At 40.6% G+C, this 20,538-nt stretch overlaps 2 protein-coding genes across 4 annotated transcripts in view; one reads left to right on the top strand and one right to left on the bottom strand.

The window, feature by feature from the left end:
• The window catches only part of SLC25A27 (solute carrier family 25 member 27), a 29,674-nt gene extending 25,652 nt beyond the window's left edge, over window positions 1–4,022 (bottom strand). For 2 of the 3 annotated variants that reach the window (XM_029242740.1, XM_029242741.1), the window contains exons 1-2: window positions 3,718–4,015; window positions 1,034–1,225 (exon numbers count right to left, since the gene is read on the bottom strand). In XM_029242740.1, the coding sequence (XP_029098573.1) occupies window positions 1,034–1,225; window positions 3,718–3,823 (298 nt within the window). In that variant the 5' untranslated portion in view covers window positions 3,824–4,015. Of the gene's footprint in view, window positions 1–1,033; window positions 1,226–3,717 lie in introns of all 3 variants that reach the window. The other variant, XM_029242739.1, reaches the window with a different exon arrangement.
• A 191-nt stretch (window positions 4,023–4,213) lies between these two features.
• The window catches only part of LOC114907547 (24-hydroxycholesterol 7-alpha-hydroxylase), a 98,047-nt gene continuing 81,722 nt past the window's right edge, over window positions 4,214–20,538 (top strand). Inside the window, exons 1-6 of the mRNA XM_029243276.1 lie at window positions 4,214–4,254; window positions 4,526–4,636; window positions 9,861–9,996; window positions 13,222–13,396; window positions 14,898–15,047; window positions 16,284–16,377. Coding sequence (XP_029099109.1) covers window positions 9,888–9,996; window positions 13,222–13,396; window positions 14,898–15,047; window positions 16,284–16,377 — 528 coding nt within the window. The 5' untranslated portion in view covers window positions 4,214–4,254; window positions 4,526–4,636; window positions 9,861–9,887. The remainder of the gene's footprint in view (window positions 4,255–4,525; window positions 4,637–9,860; window positions 9,997–13,221; window positions 13,397–14,897; window positions 15,048–16,283; window positions 16,378–20,538) is intronic.

The raw sequence follows: 20,538 nt of genomic DNA on the forward strand, positions 1-20,538 counted from the left end.
TAGAGAGCTTTTCTTGATATTTGAAGAAGTTTAATGAAGTATTTTAAGATATTCAAACACATACAAAGCACCAAAACAGTGACAGTCTAATCACACTTCTGGACAGTTCTTGGTGAATACACTCTAACCTGCTCATCTGGAGAACTGAAGCTTTAAAAACACAGAGCTGGTAAACATTAGTACCGGGCACTTTTCTGATCAAGAGTCCCTACGTATTTGAGGAATTATTATGATTAGAGAAGAAAAACGCCATACCCGTCCTATCTCCTTTTGAAGGCAAGTTTATTCTCCCGTCCACAAGCTGCAAACTCAGCAACTCCTATCTATGTGAGTGCCGCTTTGGAAGCAGAGCAGAAAAGTGTTCTTGTTGGCAGCAGTGTAATTTCAACTACTTTCCTTTCAGAGTGACTAAGGACCCACATAGGTAGCCTGGGAACTGAGGAAAAAATCACCTGTGTTGCATTTACTCTATTGCCAAGGTTGGATTAGACAGTCATCCCTGTTCACTTTCAGATCAACCCGGCCTCTGACACATGGGACAGAGACTGGTGAGGCATTGCACTCAAATATAGTTTAATTTTCAAAGAATGTAAAAAAAAATTTAAAATTTTGTGTTTAAAGTTCCTCAAGTGGAAAAAAATCAACTATTCATCTTTTTCTTTCTTAAACTTAAATAAAAAACATTTTTATTAGGAAGATTTTCAAGCATACAGAAGAGTAGAGAAAAATAATACAATTCCCTATATATCTATCATGGAGATTTATCAATTGCTAACATTTTCACCATATTTGCTTCTTTTTTTTTTTTGCTTAATTATTTTCAATTACATTAGAGACATCATGACAGTTCATCCCTAAATACTTCTGTATGCATTTCTAAAACCCTAAGGCTATAATTCCTTAATAACCTTATATTCATTTATCATATTAGCAGAAGAAAACTAGCTGGCTTTTGAACACAGCTCAACAGGAAAGCAGAGGAGACAAACACAGAACTCGTGACAAACTCACCAGCTAGAATCAAGATAAATACCTATGTGTCTGTAAATGGCAGGTGTCACTCCTTGCCAGAGCTTTAGAAAGCCTTCCTCTTGGACAATCCCCAGGGCCGTGCGCACCATGCCCCTATAGGGAGCAGACTCTCTTGCACCGTCTCCCAACCGAGCAAGGGCAGCTTCTCCTTGTATTTGGAGTCGAGTTTTTGTGAGATCCAGGGGAAAGGTTGCTAACAACAACAAAAAAAACAAAACGAGGGGGAAACCCATAACATTCAGAGAAACAAACAAAATTTTTTAAAAAATCACAGGACCCATATTTTAGTCAGCACAAGATGGGTGATTCTCCAATTTCAGAATACATCAGAATCAGCCAGGGAGGTTGTTAAAAATTACACATTTCCTAGCCCCACGCCTATGGAGTCTCAGTAGGTTGATGGGGTTTAGACATCAGTTGATTCTTATACACTCCCAAATCTGAGAATCACTGTCCCAGAGCAGCCCCAGAGCACCAGAAAGAAAACAAAAAGTGACAAGCCCTTGGGTTCTTTTTCAGTCAGAAATTTCAGTCCAAAACCTACTTTAGTCCTTAATGTTTGCCTTCCAATGTGAATAATTTCCAGTATCCATTGCCTGTGATGTGCCCTGGACTGCAACCATGATTAAGAGCCAATGTGACTTTTAGAATACTGTACTACTTATGACAGGTTCTTAATAAATGCCAGATGAAGCTGAATTCTGTCGTTTCGTGGGTGATGTTTGCATGTAGATGAATCACTGACCTGATGTCTGAGAAAGAGAAGATGCAACATAGGGTTTATCGTGTCTTTTATATCAAAGGGTGGCAGGCTCAATATTCTTTCAATTAAGGAATATGTTGAGTTGGTTTTCCAGCACTGATGAGTTTTATGCATGGCTTCCTTACAAATACCACCTGTACTTGAAAATTTTTTCCCTAATGATTACATCTTGAATTAGAGATAGACCTCTCATCTGAAAACAGAGTGAAGCTAACTGGCTCACATAAGGAAGATCAAGCTCATAACTTTATACACACAATGATTCAGATAAGTTCATTAACATTAGTGACATTACATAAGTCTTTTCAGTGACCACCACCTGATACAAAACCATAGCTATGCCTTTTCCAAGAGAACACAGAGACGGGGGAAGAGAATATTCAGTCTTAACCACTGGTCTTTGGAAAAGTTAATTATCTTGCTGTTGGTTTTTCTAAAACACAAGTTGTGTGCACATAGAGAATTTAAGCAATCCTCTGTTGACATATGAAACCTGAAAAGTCTTAAGATATAGGCACCTCTATATTAGCATAGGTTATGCCTCTTAAAATCACTTTGGTTTTCTTGCTGGTTACTTAAATAATGCTTCAGGTTCTGATCCTAAATCATTTTGTACTCAAAACCATCTCATATTTTGATTCCCCTTCCCCCATTCAATTCTCCATGAAATTTTAACAGGAGGCATGTTCCTTTACAAAAGCCATTGGTCACAGGGGGAACATCAGGTTAAAAAAAACAAAACAAAACAAAACTGGAAACATACCTAATCATTTAGCAATCTGCTTTTAAGATTTGTTTAAGTTAATGAATTGTATTTCAGTAGAAACAATGAATAATAAAAATTCGCCATCAGCTTTGGGAGAAGAGAAAGAAAAAAAAAACAGAGGGTCCAAAGGGCAAGAGTGGAGGAGCACTAAGGGCAAACAACAGATCTGCCTCTGCTGGAAATACAAAGTACACTCCTTTTAGAACAGGACAAACTAACACTTACACATCCAAGCTATTCCTTTTTTTTTTTTTTTTTTTTAACGGGCAAGAAAATGAAAGGGTAATCTTAAAATGCACAGTGAAGGCAGGGAAAACACAGGCACTCTAGTCACAAAATTCTTGGAAGAAACACCACCTGTTCTTGCAAGGGCGTGATAGTTCTGCTCTAGGTAGCCCCTTAAGTTTTCTCTGACTTGCTTATGCAGATGTAACTGTTCATCCTCTCTGCTCTTATGATACTTAATAACATCTTCATTATAATAAGTAGCATAATGTAATTGTCTGTCTCTGCATGTCTCCCCACCAGCCTGTAAGAAGGTCAGGGCTGGGTCTTCTGAACTATATCTCTACTGTCATAATAATGTCGCAATTAGCGGTTGCCTTGCCTTGGCTTTAACGTTTATATATTATTAACTTCTCAGAGTCCTACAAGGTAAACACAGTTTCCACGCAAAGAGGTCAACTGGCAGATGCCGAGTGGATGCTCAGTAAGTGATGGGTAACGAACTTAAGTCCCACAGGTTGGGTTCACAACTTGGACCCAGAACACAACGATATAGTGAGGCTGCGTAAGAATATAAATAACAGAGATGACCTCAATAAAGATGAAAAGTGGACTGGGTTTTAAAAAGGGCAACCTCACGAAAGAGAAAATGATCCCTATAGAGGAATGACAGCTCAGGAAGCTTCTAAAAGGACATATTCAGGCGCAATAGCACACCCGAGGGAGACGAAATTGGAAGGAAGAGACCTTCGTGACCTCCAATCCCTCCTCCTTACAAGGTTGGCCTTGCCCCCACCCTGCCACACCTGCAGGACAGGTGTGGACCAAGAGGGCTGCATCCACCCAGAAACGAAGCCACCCGCCCGGCCCCCCACCCCCGCGCGACCCCTCGACGACTCGCGGGGGAGGCCCAGGCTGGACGGCCGGGTACCTAGCTCGGCCACGGTGGCCGCGCAGCCCGACAGGAGGAACATGCTCGCGCGGGGCCATCTCTGGGCGAGCGGCGAGAGCCTCTCCTCATCCTCCGGAGTCGACATTCAGCAGCAGCACGGGAGGACGATACGCCCCTTCTGGCCCGCGCCCCGCGCCGCGGCTGGCCCGCCACCTGGCCAGAGCGGCTCCTCCTCAACCGGCGAGCGGCGGGGCGGGGACCATTTCCCTTATTCGACTCCGCCAGATGGGCCCACCGAACCTGCACCCTCTCCCTAGCAGCCTCGGACTTGAGCAGCCCAGTGGGGTGAAATCGGAAAACAACGCGAAGCCCGCGAGGCTTCTGGGAAATGTAGTCCGAGTGGCTCCGCCCCTCCTGGACCGAGTTCTCTGATTGGTCGCGGACGAGCCGCCCGCCGCGCCACCAGCCCCGGTCTCCATGGCAACAGCGCCACTTCTCTTCCTCCACCCCCTGCACCCACACCAGCAGGATCCAGCCCCGTCCTTCCGTCCCGCGTGGCCAGAACTTGAAAGAAAAGTGGGCGTAGGAGGGAGTGATGATGCAAAAGTTACCCAAAAATTGGGGCGGGGAACGGAGGCTACAGTTAGGAAGGCGAACAAGCTGCAAAAGGAACAGCGGAAAGTTGGGAGGTCGGGAGGGTGCCCTGTTCCGGGGGAAGGAGCAAGTACCACAGCAGCGAGACTTTTCCCTTCTCTGATTCAGGAAGGTGCTAGACAAAAACATGGAATTCATTTCCCCAACAGTGGTTATAATCTTAGGTTGTGTTGCTCTTTTATTATTTCTTCAGTGGAAGAACTTGCGTGGACCCCCGTGCATAGGGGGCTGGATTCCTTGGATTGGAGCTGGATTTGAGTTTGGAAAAACCCCTCTAGAATTTATAGAGAAAGCAAGAATCAAGGTATGTGACCTTAGCAGGTGGGGTTTCCGGAAGAGGTAATGTTTTCTTTTTTATTTTCTTTCATTGTATCTCAAGTGCAATGTTAGAACATGGGGAACCTACCTGCTGACCAGAATTAAACGATCTAGCCACTTATGAATTCCTCAACAATCAACAACTGTGTCTTATGCAAGGTTTTTCGAAAGAAATAGATTTTCATCAGTTATAAAGTACAAGGCAGCTTGTAACTGCCTTTTTGGAAGTAGAGATTAAAAGTGCTAGTTACTTCATCGTAGCTAAAAAATCCTAAGTGTATACATATTAACTAAATGCTTGCAATAATTGGGAAGACAGAAGCGTAATACAAGTAATTTCAATTTGCTTAATAAATTCGTATCCAAATCAAGAGTTAACACCAGGCTATTGTAAAAACTGCTTGCAAATTCGGTCTTTACAAACATAGTGGGCACTATATTTTCAGCTGGTGTTGTTATTTGGTGATAACATTTTCACTGTCCACTAAGGATATTAGTAATTGTTGTTGCAGTACATATTTTTATCTTTAAAATAGCTTTCAAATATATCTTTCAAAAATAGTACATAGGTTACTGCTTTTTTTTTCTTTATTTCAATGGACATTCCTGTGTGTATGCTCCCGTGTGTGTTTGTACTTTTTGCACTTACCTGATTGTTTCATCACAATGACTTCCTAAAAGTGAAATTGCCCAAAGGACATTAAATTGTTTATATTATTGTGTTACTCTTGCAAAAGGATGTACAAATCCTTTTTCCTTTTCTTTTCCTTTTTCTTTTCCTTTGAGTGTAGGGGATTTGCCTCGCTCTTCATATCCTGGACCACACTAAGTACCATAATTCTTGTTAGTCTAATAGATGTAAAATAATATCTTTTTTTTTAGAAGTCTCTAACCATTCTTTATTTTTCAATACTCACACAATTTATACTCAAGATTGTATTTTTGAAAATCTTAGGGAAAAATACTATCTTTTAAAGAAATACTTCTTTGTCTCCCATAGCCTTCCTTAGGTATATGATTTTGATAAGTCTTAAGGAATGTTTCTAAAAGCTTGTCTCAGAAGGTCAAGCAAGGTCACAAAGATTATTCTGTTTTCTTCTAAAAGGTTTATAGTTTTGGGCTCCCCTGGTGGCGCAGTGGTTGAGAGTCCGCCTGCCGATGCAGGGGACATGGGTGCGTGCCCCGGTCTGGGAAGATCCCACGTGACGCGGAGTGGCTGGGCCCGTGAGCCATGGCTGCTGAGCCTGCACATCTGGAGCCTGTGCTCCGCAACGGGAGAGGCCACAACAGTGAGAGGCCCGCATACCGCAAAAAAAAAAAAAAAAAAAAAGGTTTATAGTTTTGCATTTAACATTTAGGTCTATGATCCACTTAGAGTTAGTTTTTTTGTAAGGTCTACATAAGGGTTGAGTTTCAGTTGGACCTCTGGATGTCCAATTGTTCTAGTATAATTTCTTGAAGGACTTTCCTTTCCTCATTGAGTTGCCTTTGCAGCTTTTCAAAGATTAACTGACCATATATGTGTAGATCTATGTCTAGCCTTTCTATCCTATTCCATTGATTTGTATGTCCACTTCTTTGTTAATACTGCACTATCTTAAATACTACAGCTTTATAGTAAATCTTTAAATCAGGTAGTGAAAGTTCATGTTTTTTTGTCATTGATGTGGCATTCAAGATTATTTGCATTTTAATATAAATTTTAGAGTTGGCTTGCCAATATCTATAATAAAGACTGTTGGAAGAATGTTTGGAAGTTTGTTAAGTCTATGGAAAAACTGAGGGAGAATTGACTTTTTAATGATATTATGTCTTCTAATCTATGAATGCTGTATACCTCTCCCGTTTATTTAGCTATATAATTTCTTTTAGAAATATTCTGTAGTTTTCAGTGATGGGGTCTTGCCTGTGATTGTTAATTATTTTCTGAAATATTTTATATTCTTGAGGCTATTGTAGATACAATTGTTTTCACTTTTGTTTTCCAGTGGTATCCCTCTGGCACATAAAAGACACAATTGTTCTTGTATATTAACTTTGTATCCTGTGATCTTGCCAAATTCACTTATTAGTTCTAATAGTTACTTTGTAGATTTCTTTGGATTTTTATACATACACAATATGTCCTACAAACAGATACATTTATTTCCTGTTTTCTGATCTTTATGCCTTTTATTTCTTTTTTCTTGCATAAATAAAGAGGGACTTCTAATATATTGTTGAATAAAGTGATGTGCATAGACAAGCTTGTCTTCTTCCTAATATTCGGGGAAAAGTGAATGTTTCACCATTAAATTTCTTATTATCTGTAGATTTTTTCACAGGTGCCTATTTCAGTCCTGACCTTGATCGATACTCAGAATTCACAGACGCCACCAGGGAAATAAATCATGACCTATTGTCTGTTCACTTCTACACACTTCTCTGTGGAGTTTTAGTCCGTTTAGTTCTTATTGTTTCCCCAACTCTCTGATGCCTCTAAAAATATGATCTTTGTAATCTATCCCTCTTTTCTCTCATCCTACACAGAAACAGAAGCATCTGCATGTTTTAAAAGCTGCCAAATATTCCCTGAATCATTTCACTTAAGCAGTCACCTAATGATTGACATCGTTTGTTTTCCATATTTTACTATTGTAAATAATGTAGCAACAAATGTCATTTCTATGTGTGCAAGTATATCTGTGGAGTAAATTATCACATTCAAAGTGTAAATGTATTTTTTAATTTAATTTTTATTTTATATTAGAGTATAGTTAATTTACAATGTTGTGTTAGTTTCAGGTGTACAGCAAAGTGATTCAGTTATACATATGCATATATCCATTCTTTTTCAGATTCTTTTCCCATGTGGGTTATTACAGATTATTGAGAATACATTTGTAACTTAGAGGGAAATGGGAAACTTTGTGAGTGTTTTGAGCAGAGGAGTGATGTGATGTGATTTAAATTTTAAAGGGTCATTTTGGGCACTCTGTTAAAAACAGGAACATAAAACTAAAAGAAAGAAGATAATTCGAAGGTTTGGGCAAGAATTCAAGCTTGAGATCTTGGTGGCTTGTACCATGGTGATAGCAGTGGAAGTCTGAGAAGTGGCTGGATCTGTTTTGAAGATGGAAGCAGTAGGATTTACTGGTGGATGGAATGTGGTGTGTGAAAGAATGAAAAGGAGCAGAGGTGGCTCCCAGAAGTTAGACTTGAGAAACTAGAACATGGACTCACTATCAAGTGAGATGATCAAGATTGCCTACAGTGTGGCCCGAGTGCCTATATGTATTACCAAAAGCCACTTTCCTAATGGAAAGTTAAGAATTCTCATTTGAACAAACCTTCAACAATGAACACGACTCATCCTCTTCTAAGTATTGATTAATAAACAATACGAGGTAGGGAATATTGGCAAGCAATGTAGATGTCTGGATCACTAATGGAAGAAAATGAGACTTCACTATTTGGGGGAATCAATGATTATTGGGCCCACAGTTGCCTGATGGCATCCGATGCTGGGTCACGGGAGCTATCACGTGCCATTTCATGCAGATCTGGAATGACCGTAATATTGAAGTACTGATGAGCCTAAATGATATTTCGAGAGATTTATAATAACTGTAATGGGATATAAAAGTACGGGTGGTTTTTCCAAAAATGTACATGTTGGATGTGGTCTGGGAAAGTCAGTACAGCCATAGGAGGAAATGAGAATGAGACTTGGAAGGAGGAAGGTTGTTATACTCACAGGCCCAAGGCGGGGGTCATTGCACGTGATGCAGGGCCACAGGGGAGAGCACCCTGTCAGGAGGCAGAAGATGGGAGCAAGAGAAGGCCCTGGTCAGAGCTTTTATTGGGGTTTGCTCAGGAAATACAAGGCGAGGCAGGGTAAACAATTTAGGATTGACTAGTTTGAATCATTTCTGAGGGCTTTGGGCTATAAGGTTGGTCTCCGGGTGCCTGGTGCCTCGCCCTGAGATGATTTAGGGCAAGGATAATATTGGCTTGGCGTGTGAGAGCTAGATCAGGAGGTGGTTGGGGACACAGACTCAAGATGGGTTGGTTTCCCTATGAAAGGCATGCTCCTGGATGGCTGAGTCCTTTGCTGTCTCTAAAAACTGGCTAGCCCTGGGAGGGCTGTCTCTACCCAGTAGTGAGGCCACCAAAGCTGAGCATCAAGAATAAGAAAAGATAGCTAATATAATTGGCCCTATGACAGATGGATGCCAAAAGACACCAAATCTAAGAAAGTGCAACTGGAACAGTAGGTTCTTTTGAGGATAGAGTCGTGGGGAAGATTGTGGTGTATTGCCTCCATTCATAATTGAAGAAAATGTTATAATCAGAGGCCAGTGAAAATAATGATATATTTTTCTCCAAATAAAGTCATGGACTCCCTAAAACCAAATCAAACTCTGCACTGGAGGATGACTGTAGGTTCCTAGGAGCTATCTGATAGAAAAGGCAAAACTGATGGTGTACGAGAGAGAAAGCGTACACATGGAACAAAGAGAGAGTGTGGAACCCATAACACAAGTGAAGGAGGGTGGGCATTTCCCAGGGGCAGGACCCTCCACCTGTGTTAACTCAAGGGGAGGCATGGAGAATGGGTACAAATGGGTACAATTGTCTGCAAGCTCTGGTGGTGAGAAGCTGACAGTGCTCATTTTCCCAGTGAGTTACAAAGCAGGAACACCCTCTCAGAGTGGAGAGGGTTGGGCTAGGTGAACAGGTGGGTCATTTTGGAAAGGGAGAAAGTGAGCACATTACAGAAATTTGGGGATTGCGGGACATTGTTGAGTGACTACAGACTGAAGGTGAAATCAGTCAGCAGTTTATCTTTTTCTTGAACAAAGTTCAACCATAGGTTGTTTCTAACCCTCCTGATAATCTTGAAAACAGGGCTCAAATATCACAGTGTTTGATATAATTTCCAATCATTATTTCTAATTATTATTTCCACTACCAGAAAGGAAGGTACAAGCAAATAATAGCACTATCAAAAGGAAGGTTAAATATTACAACAGAATAAATTAGGATTTTTATAATTTAGATTTTGCTCAAAATTTATAATTATATATAATCATAATAGTTTTTATCTTGACCGTGAATTCAGCATTGGGGTTCTTGAGGAACACTGTCTGAAGCATAACCCATGGTCCAGTAACTTATTTATTAGAAATGCTTACTAATATGGTCTGTATTTATGTGTTTTCTTTCAGTATGGACCGATATTTACAATCGTTGCTATGGGCACCCGAATGACCTTTGTTACTGAAGAAGAGGGAATTAATGTGTTTCTAAAATCCAAAGAAGTAAATTTTGAACTAGCAGTGCAAAATCCCGTCTATCGTACAGGTAAACAGTATTCTCAGATGGTTCATTTGAAATACAACATGGAATCCAAGAGCAGTTTTAGGTACCAATCACATCTTCACTCCTCTATCAAGAACGAGGCAGACCCATTATTTTGTTCTTTAGAGTAGGGATAGAAAAGAGTATGTGATGAATTTGGCCCATGTAGAACAAATTATTGGCAACCTAAAACATTTGGATCTCCATTAGATATGTGTAAGAGATGAGGTCACCTCACGGATGTTTACTTGGGAAAATAGTGGCACCTGCAGCCTGTTGCAGCTCCCAAACTGTCACTAACTCTGCTCTGCCGCTGTGTATACAATGTTCTACAGGCTGTAGCTCTTGGCTTTATCTCATGTTGCTACTCTGCTCCTTGAAAGTAGAACTGCACTGCTTAGTAAGCCCTTTACTATGGCATTTCCTGACATAGTCCACAGGGTTATTGAGGTAAGTGGGGCTCAGCTTCATATAATTGGTGCCCTTTCTTTCCCCATCCTCAGAGACTGCTGGACTGAATTTGTCAGCACGCTTCCAGTGTGACTGTCTGCCTTTCTTTCTTTCTTTTCTTTTTTTTTTAAAAATAAATTTATTTATTTTATTTGTTTTATTTTTGGCTGCGTTGGGTCTTCGTTGCTGTGTGTGGGGTTTTCTCTAGCTGCGGCGAGTGGGGGCCACTCTTCGTTGCGGTGCACGGGCTTCTCATTGTGGTGGCTTCTCTTGTTGCAGAGCACGGGCTCTAGGCACACGGGCTCAGTAGTTGTGGCTCATGGGCTCTAGAGTGCAGGGCCAGTAGTTGTGGCGCATGGGCTTAGCTGCTCTGTGGCATGTGGGATCTTCCTGGACCAGAGCTCGAACCCGTGTCCCCTGCATTGGCAAGCAAACTCAACCACTGCGCCACCAGGGAAGCCCGTGTCTGCCTTTATTTCTTCCCAGGCTGCAGACATACATGCTGAGGCCATTTGTCCTCCCAAGAATGCAGAGCTGGTTCATTTTGTGCCTGGTTCTTTTCTCTGCCTTCACAATGTCTGTGCTTGCTTCTACCATCTTTTTTCTCCTTGCTTCCCTTTTTGCATCTTTCTTAGGTTCATTTTCATATAGCTTCTTCTTACGCGTTTCTTGCCATTAAGACAAAAAGTTTGTTTTCAAGGCTGTCAGTTGATCGGTAGCATGATGATTGTTTCTTGTTGCTTGCATGAAAAATCACAACATGCTGGTTCCATTTTTTTGACCCTTTAATGCTTCTTGATATTTAGACTATGGAATTCCAGATCAAAGAAATACAAATATTTTGAAGACTCTTGATCTGTAAATTCACATACTCCTTGATAAAAATATACCAACTTACTCACCTATCATAGGTGTATTGAAGTGATCACATTTTTTCACCTCTGCCTCCCCTGGGGACTTGCATGCTTAAATATTTCTATTTAACAGATGAAATATCTTAATATTTACTCTTGAGCCAGCTTCCCATTCCTTTCAGTTATTCCCCTACCACGGAGACAATGCATGCTCAGGAAGTCCACAAATTATTTTTCATTAACTTATACAAAATGTATCCTACATGTAATAGGATGATGAAATATAAAATTAAAAACTATTTTTTGGAAAACTTACTTTGAAGACAATAAAAGAGGATTAAAGAAAAATATAAAGGAATAGTGTAATGAGTTTAAAAATTCATACTCTTGGGGCTTCCCGGGTGGTGCAGTGGTTGAGAGTCCGCCTGCCGACGCAGGGGACACGGGCTCGTGCCCCGGTCCGGGAGGATCCCACATGCCGCGGAGCGGCTGCACCCGTGAGCCATGGCCGCTGAGCCTGCGCGTCCGGAGCCTGTGCTCCGCAACAGGAGAGGCCACAACAGTGAGAGGCCCACATACCGCAAAAAAAAAAAAAAGAAAATTCATACTCTTAGCACCCAACCAGACCAGGTGTGAGTATCATGAAAGGAGCGTGAACACTAAGATAAAGGAAACAGTGGGGCTAAAGCTATTGGGGTTAGGAAAGCCCTGCTGGTGGAGGTGATATTCAAGAAGACACTTGAAGGAGAGAAGAAGTTAGCAGAAGAAATGTATGGCTTGTAGGTGGGGGGGTGGGGGGATAGGGGTGGGAGGGTGAGATCGGCCAAGTAGAGAACATTCTGAGCAGATAGAAGAGCTCATGAAAATGCTGAGATGTATAAAAGAGTGTGTGTTTTCAATATACCTGGGATATATGTTTGGAGGGAGAAAGGGCTAGCAATGTGATTGTAGAGCTGGAAAGAGGGTAGAACGCCTTGTAAACTTTGTTAAGGATAGGAAGCCAATGAAAAGTTTTAAACATGGAAACAAAATCACTAGATGTGTGTTTCCCAGAGGCTTCCTTAATCACCCCCATACAAATCATCCCTTAAAGTGAATTACCCTACAGACTTTCACTATCTCACAGTCTATGTTGGATCTTCACCTACTTTTATTTGCAGGAGGTGATTCTATGTACTAGGTAAATTTTGACTCTAGTCTCTGCTGATCAAGCAATAGAGAGGGAGGTCTATTGACTGTTTGCTTCAAGAAGTGGTTGCATAATTCAAAGAGTCATGTACCACAATGTTCATTGCAGCTCTGTTTACAAGAGCCAGGACATGGAAGCAACCTAAGTGTCCATCGACAGATGAATGGATAAAGAAGATGTGGCACATATATACAATGGAATATTACTCAGCCATAAAAAGAAATGGAGTTATTTGTAGTGAGGTGGATGGACCTAGAGTCTGTCATACAGAGTGAAGTAAGTCAGAAAGAGAAACACAAATATAGTATGCTAACACATACATATGGAATCTATAAAAAAAATGGTTCTGAAGAACCTAGGGGCAGGACAGGGATAAAGATGTAGATGTAGAGAATGGACTTGAGGGTGCGGGGAGAGGGAAGGGTAAGCTGGGATGAAGTGAGAGAGTGGCAAGGACATATATACACTACCAAATGTAAAATAGATAGCTAGTGGGAAGCAGCTGCATAACACAGGGAGATCAGCTTGGTGCTTTGTGACCACCTAGAGGGGTGAGAGAGGGAGGGTGGGAGGGAGACACAAGAGATATGGGGTATGGAGATATATGTATACATATAGCTGATTCAATTTATTATACAGCAGAAACTAACACAACATTGTAAAGCAATTATACTCCAATAAAGATGTTAAAAAAAAATGGTTGCTTCTTTTGAAAAGTGTTTTCTCTGTTTATAGCATCAATCCCAAAGAATATCTTTTTAAAACTGCATGAGAAACTTTATGTCATGGTGAAAGGGAAAATGGGGACTTTCAACCTATATCGATTCACTGGACAACTGACTGAAGAATTACACAAACAGCTGGAGAATTTAGGCCCTCATGGGACCATGGACCTGAACAACTTAGTGAGGTAAATAGATGCCGTATTATTTAATTTTGTTTTTTATTTTTTTGGAATAAAAAAAATTTGAAGCCTATACATTGGACTTCACAAATTTTCTGGTGGATTAATGAAGTCTATCTAGCTAGGCAATTAAAAGATGCTATTAATCTTTTAAATTCTGATTAATGGGCAGTTTTCAGTTAGCATTTCAATTTGAAGGTAAGCAAACAGGCCAATAGTATCATTTTAACACGTTTTAATAATAATTTCTTTCATTCCTTATAATTTTGTACGCGCTACATGGATTTTCATCATATAATTGTCATGCATCCAATTTTGATAAAACATTCAGTGCAATTTGTGATCATTAGAAGAAGAGGACATTGAGAGGAGAGGGAAGAGGATAGAATCAGAAAGTAGATGACAAGGGTCCAGGAGATGTCTGTGAGACTTGACAAGGTGGCTGAGGGAAAGCCACCACGAGCCTCAGGACTGAGCCCAGGTCCTCTGAGAGGGGAGGTACTGAGAGGCAAGCGAGACAGGAGAGGACAGTGGGGGGAACCACGTAGCACTCAGCCATGTTCTGGAGCTTTCTGGCAAACGTAAGGGCTTAGCAGGGAGCCGTGAGAAGAATGCACAGGGCGATTTGGTAAATCAAAGTTACCCATGAGGCACTTTTCCATCTCAGTGGGATGCTGGAGGCATGACCAACCATCCAGACTCAGAAATACAGCAACATCGAATAGTTTGTTAGGGTTCCAGAAAGAGAGAGCGGAAAAGTGAAAACAAAACCAAGCAACCAATCAACCAAACTTTTAACACGCCCAATATCTACAACAAAACAAAGCAAATTCTTGAATGACTTTGAAACTTGGAGGGAAAGGAGATCCTGAGAAATTTCTGTGAGGAAATGATGGTGAATAAAAATGGAATAAACAGCACTTAGTGTTAGTAACCTGGGGCATATTAACAGTCTCTGATATTCCCTTATTTAAGGACCCCGCGGAAATAATTTTATTCACCTGAGGGAAAGCTTGCTGATGACAGATACTATATTTCAGCCGTTCGGTATAGTTCAAAGTTATAGGATCCTGGGAGATACTAGGAATTTGGTGACTAATATTGCCCTTGATTCTTCGTTTGGTTATTTTTGGCTGCTGTCTAAAGGTACGAACTGTATCTCAGTTATCGTTATTATTTGCTAAATAAATGCTCGTTGAAATCATATTGAATCGAGCTCTTTCTGTGTGTCATCTCACATTTGTCAGGATCTAACAATACTTGCTTAGAAAGCATTTGAAAATCTTCAGATAAATAAGACCACAATTTCAGTTACCCCTAAGTTATCTTGAGCACAGAAAGCAAATATTAAAACCTCTTAAGAATGACTTTCCCTCCCAAAAAAAAATATATCACATATGATTGTCTACCCCTAATATATAGCTATTCAATAATGCCTTCTTTTGTAACCTATGCTTTTCTTCTGTGGTCATTGGTTCTGACGTTTTATGTGTTTCTATCTTTGTAGGCATTTCCTTTACCCGGTCACAGTGAACGTGCTCTTTAAAAAAGGTCTGTTTCCCACAAATGAGAGGAAAATCAGGGAGTTCCATCAGCACTTTCAAGCTTGTGATGAAGGTTTCGAATATGGGTCCCAGTTGCCAGAATGTCTCCTCAGGTAGAGAGTTGTTTCCTATGTTAATTCCCCGATCAAGCTCTTCTCAGCTATTCATACATTTCTCTCCTTTCTTTGTTCTAAGTAGCTATAACAGCAGTTTAAGTGGAAGAGACAGAAGCTATTTCTTATGACCAGTTTGTGTGTGTGTGTGTGTGTGTGTGTGTGTGAATTGAGGGAGGAACTGAAGAGAGATGGATGATTTCCTCTTATTCTCATTTTGAGGAACAAAAACAAGAAGGAGAGGGGAGAATATGAGAATGAAGTGAAGAATCTATTTTGAGGCCTTTTATGCCATTTACAACTTCTTATTATCACAGTCATTGCTACATCATCAAGTGTGACCCGTGTCAGAATCCAAAGTCCTTATTCTCCCTGAGGCAGAAGTAGGTGTGGTCAAATGTATTTCTCACAGTTGGCTCAGATAAAAGTTTATAAAACGGTTTGATTGCAAAGTAACACATGATATTTTAGTTTCTTGGCAGTTGGTCTGAAATGATGACTGGTCGGAAAAGATTAAAGAGCTTTTAGTCAGTTTGCTTTGCCTCACTTAACCCAGCAACGGGTCCCTGGGCTAGATTTTGATCCTGCTGTGACTGACAACAGCCAGAGCAAACTTAGACCAAGCAAATCATGAGCCCTGTTTTCTCTCTTTTTTTGTTTTTAATAAATTTATTTATTTATCTTTGGCTGTGTTGGGTCGTCGTTGCTGTGCACGGGCTTTCTCTAGTTGCAGTGAGCAGGGGCTACCCTTTGTTGGGGTGTGTGGGCTTATTGCAGTGGATTCTCTTGTTGCGGAGCATGGGCTGTAGGCACATGGGCTTCAGTAGTTGTGGCACGTGGGCTCAGTAGTTGTGGCGCACGGGCTTAGTTGCTCCGAGGCATGTGGGATCTTCCCGGACCAGAGCTCGAACCCATGTCCCCTGCATTGACAGGTGGATCCTTAACCGCTGCGCCACCAGAGAAGTCCCCAAGCCATGTTTTCTTGTTTAGTGCCGGCCCTTTAGGAATGCAAATGTTTATTTGCAAAAGATACTAAAATGTGGCTGCCTTGCCCCCTCAATTTTCCTTGTGGATTAATAAGTCTGAAGGTAGATTTCTCATGAAGTTTCAGCTGAAAATGAAGAAGACATTTGGAGAAATAATTAAGATTCCATAGACATAGTCCCTTTTCTGCTGTGACTTGTTACTCCTAGAGTGCTTTCAAATTAATTTATCCACATATTTTTTCTCACCTAGAAACTGGTCAAAATCCAAAAAGTGGCTTCTAGCACTTTTTGAGAAAAACATTCCAGATATAAAAACATGCAAATCTGCAAAAGATAATTCCCCGGTAAGTATTCCTTAGCTTTTTTTGCTAAAATACCTGAGATGAAAACAGTCATAAACTACGATTGTTAAAAAAATATTTTTGCTAAAAATCATGAGATGTGTTACATAGATACCATTTTTGTGCCAACCACTGTGTTGGATGTTTACATACGTTATTTTATTATTGCATCCTCACAGCAGTGAGGAAGATATTAACCCTATTTTACATAAGAAAAAACTGAGGCTACAGACAACAAAATAACACAACAGCCTGAGGGTTTTTTTAATATTTATCGATTATACAGTTGGTTGTGTCAACAGTCACAGGTGGGAGTTATGGCAAATTAGGCAAAGATAAAGCTCGACAAAGTTGACTTTTTTCTTGAGGCCACCACGGCTAATTGTTTCTTTCTTCAAATGCAACCAGGTAGTGTGGTATAATTTAAAAAGCAACGCACTGGGAGTCACTGTCCTAAGTGTCCTAGATCTGTGGTTCTCTACACGTGGTCCTTAGACCAATGGTACCAACGTCACCTGGGAAACCACTCAGGGCAAAACGCTAGGAGCCCAGCCATCCGGGGTTTTATACACCTTCCAGATGGTTCTGTTGCTTGCTAATGAATGGTTCTCAGCCGTGGCCGCTCATTAGAATCTCTGAAAGCTTTTGAAAACTACCTGATTCTCCAGACTCACTGTCTGGAGATTCCTTTTGGCCTGGACTGCCTGGGCTCAAATCCAGTCACCATTGTGTGACCTTGGGCGTGGTACCTAACCTCTTGGCCTCAGTTTTGTGACCTTGGGCATGGTACCTAACCTCTTGGCCTCAGTTTTGTTAACAAATAGTTAATATTTGTAAAGCACTTGAAACATAGTAAAGACTGTGTGAGAGTTTATCATTGTTATCATGGAAGAAATCATTTCATATCTTTTAGCATTGAAAGATGATATCAGACATTTTTGTTTGTTTGCGTTTAGTTATGATAGCAAGTGTTATCACAAACAACTCTGCTTAACACTGGAGAGGAAGATCACCTTAGAAAAAAAGGAATGTGCGAATGTTTGGGGATCTCCCTCTGGAATAAAGGGAATAGAAAGCTAGACTGGAATGCCCTTCACTGACAAACTATGTTTCAGCTAAAGAATCTATTTTATAAATGGATCCAGACAAACACATTTTTGTTTGCATTATTTTCCAGGATTTAGAGGTAAAGCCATGTGTGTATAAAAGCTGTACCCAAATAGATCTGTAATCTATGAGCCTAGGAAACAGGGGTTTTAATGCCCCAGTTAAAACTCCCCGCTGACAATACTTCTAGAATAGCATTTATTTTTCTTACTCTGAAGAAATGAGGCACTTTAATCATAGGTACTCGAACTCCCGCTTTGAATAAAGACAAATTTTGACCTCTGCTGACGCTAATTCAATGTTTATGACCGGGATAGAATTCAGTTTGAACACTCATGAGCTGCGTAACTTCATTTTTTAAAAACTGTTTTGTTTCTGTTTTCCTGCAGCAGTGTTCACACAGAGTTTACGTTTTTATACCCACAATTTTTTTAAAAATGCAGGCTAAGAAGAAAATAAAAGTTTCTGTTGTATTTTACTGCATAAGTCGATTTCAATGTCCTAGTTAAGCAAAGGACTGGAAGAAGTTTTTTGTTTTTTTGTTTTTTAAATATTATACACACATTTTATCACATCATAACTTTATCACGTTTCAACATGAGTGATTTCTCCCATGTTATTCTAGATATAAATTAAACTAGTATTTTCATTTACAATTAAGACTGCACCACAGAATAGCATACCAAAAGAATGAAATACATCTATAGGATTTTTCATGAAATATAAACTTTGTACCATAACAACTTGCATTGTAAGTCTGATAGAGACCAGGAGTAAATGAAAATTGTACTTAAATGTTTTTCAAATCTGGTAATCCATTATTACAGAAACAGTAACAATAAGACATCACTAACACTCATGGGGTACTTACTCTGTGCCAGGTGTAGTGTTAACACATTTCACAAATTCACTGCTCATTTCTTTTTCGCAACAACTTTAGTACCTGGGAAACTGGGGATTACTAAAACCAGAAAGCCAGGGATCAGAGTGGTTAATCACTTTTGAAACACTACGTGCCTCTGTAAGTAACAGCAACAGCCTCTCGTCATGTATTTTCTTTGAGAGTGATGTAATAGGTATTTTCTGTGTTGTAGGATCTGAAGAAAAACCACTGCGTTCTGGTGCAGCACAGCTCTCTGAGTCCCTAACCCGTGAGAGTTAAGGACTGTGTCTCTAAGGGGCAGCATAACCTAGTAGCTAAGATTGTGGGCACTGGAGCCAGGGCCAGCCTCGCAGGATTCGAATCCCAGCTCAACCATTGACAAGCTGTATGTCACTAGCAAAGTTCCCTAACCTAATCGTGCTTCCATTTCCTCAAATGTAAAATGGTGACAATAACAGATCTACTCCTTGGAGCTGGGGTGAGGAACGAACGCTTAAATACTTGTGAAGCCCTTAAACAGTGCTTGCCTTCCAGAGCAGTGACTAGACTTTAGCTACCATTATTTCTGTTACCTAACTTGAATTAGTTAAGATTCGAAGTGCACAAGTAACTTAATGAAAATGGTATAATGTCTGAATTTGTTCCTCGTGATGGGGATGACCGTTGGCAAAGGCAAATCTGGGAAGCCTTCCAAGGAAGGAAATGCTTTCATGGAATTTGTGTGTTGATTTGAGAGCAGCCATACTAGGTGACCTTGGAGAGGCCCTGATCTGACCTGGTACCGTCCATGTCAAACGTCAGTTCTCTGCATGGTTTTAGAGTATTGCAATATTTATCATATACTGGTTTGGCAATTCCCTTACCCATGATATGTAGGCTGAGAATTTGCATGGCACATGGGGGTAGGGTTTTCTCCGGAATGCTCCAGAGATCTGTGTCTGTGTTGTTTGCATTTTCCTAAGAACAGATGTTTATTTAAAAAAAGAAAAAAAAATTGAAAGATAACATTCGTCAAAATGGTAATGTGTACTAAGTTTTGTTTTAAGTACTTTATAGGAAGTAACTCATTTAATTCTCACAACAATCCTGTGAGGTAGGGTCCATATTATGACCATTTTACAGATGAGGAAATTGAGACACAGAGAGCTTAAAGTACTTGCCCAAGGTTACCCAGCTATTGAAACCAGGTTCCCGTTCCACATGTAAGGATCTTGGAAGTTGCCACTTCATCCTCACACCAAGTAAAAAGCTTAACAGACTGAAAAATCAACAGTTCTTCTTGAAAGAGAGGACACAGAGCAACCTGCTGCCCCCAAGACTAGAGACCAACAGGCAACTACAGGGAGTTGACATTTCCCAGAGCACAGACCTGAGAGTGGAGACTGCCCTGGGAACGTGCGCCAGGGTAGGAAAACCTGAGCTGTAATTAATGAATTGCTAGAGGCTCAGTGCAGACAATTCTCAGAGTTCAAAACTCCACGGGACCTGGGACCCGGTCTTAGAAGGACCTCCACAATACTGTGAAACTTACCTCCAGGAGGTGGACCAGTGAAAAATCCCCTAGGGCTTCTGACAGGAGAAGGGGGAAAAGAACAAGTTTGAAATATGCTAGAGCACTCTGTTCTTAACCAGGCCTGCCCTCAGGGGGAAAATAGCTAAACAAAACTTAACCTGCTGGAGGATTATCAGAGCCTAACTGACCTGGGGAAGAGGAGTGTCCAATTGCAGCCACCTCTAGCCATCCTGTCCCACCTAAGGAGGGAGAATAAGACTGAGAAACACTTGTGAAGTTCACAGTCCAGAGGCACAGGCTCATGAAAAGACAGAGGTCTAATCATAAGACTTGAATGCTTCCCCTCCCCTCACACCTAACCACCACATTACTAAAGACCTGTTTATCACCATTCCTTTTACCCAGCACAACATGTCTAGCCATCAAGAAAAATTACAAGGCAAAAAGAAACCTCCACAATTTGAAGAGATAAAGCAAGCATCAGAACCATTCGTGGCCGGGATGTTAGAATTAACAGATTGGGACTTTAAAAAAATATATGATTAATATGCTAATGACTAAATGATAAAGTAGGCAGCATGCAAGAACAGATGGACAATGTAAGCAGAGAGATGGAAATCCTAGGAAAGAACCGAAATGAAATGCTAGATAGAGATAAAAA

This window comes from Monodon monoceros, unplaced genomic scaffold, assembly GCF_005190385.1.
Source record: "Monodon monoceros isolate NGI ecotype Baffin Bay Population unplaced genomic scaffold, NGI_Narwhal_1 Super_Scaffold_3, whole genome shotgun sequence".
In the NCBI taxonomy this organism is placed as follows: Eukaryota; Metazoa; Chordata; class Mammalia; order Artiodactyla; family Monodontidae; genus Monodon; species Monodon monoceros.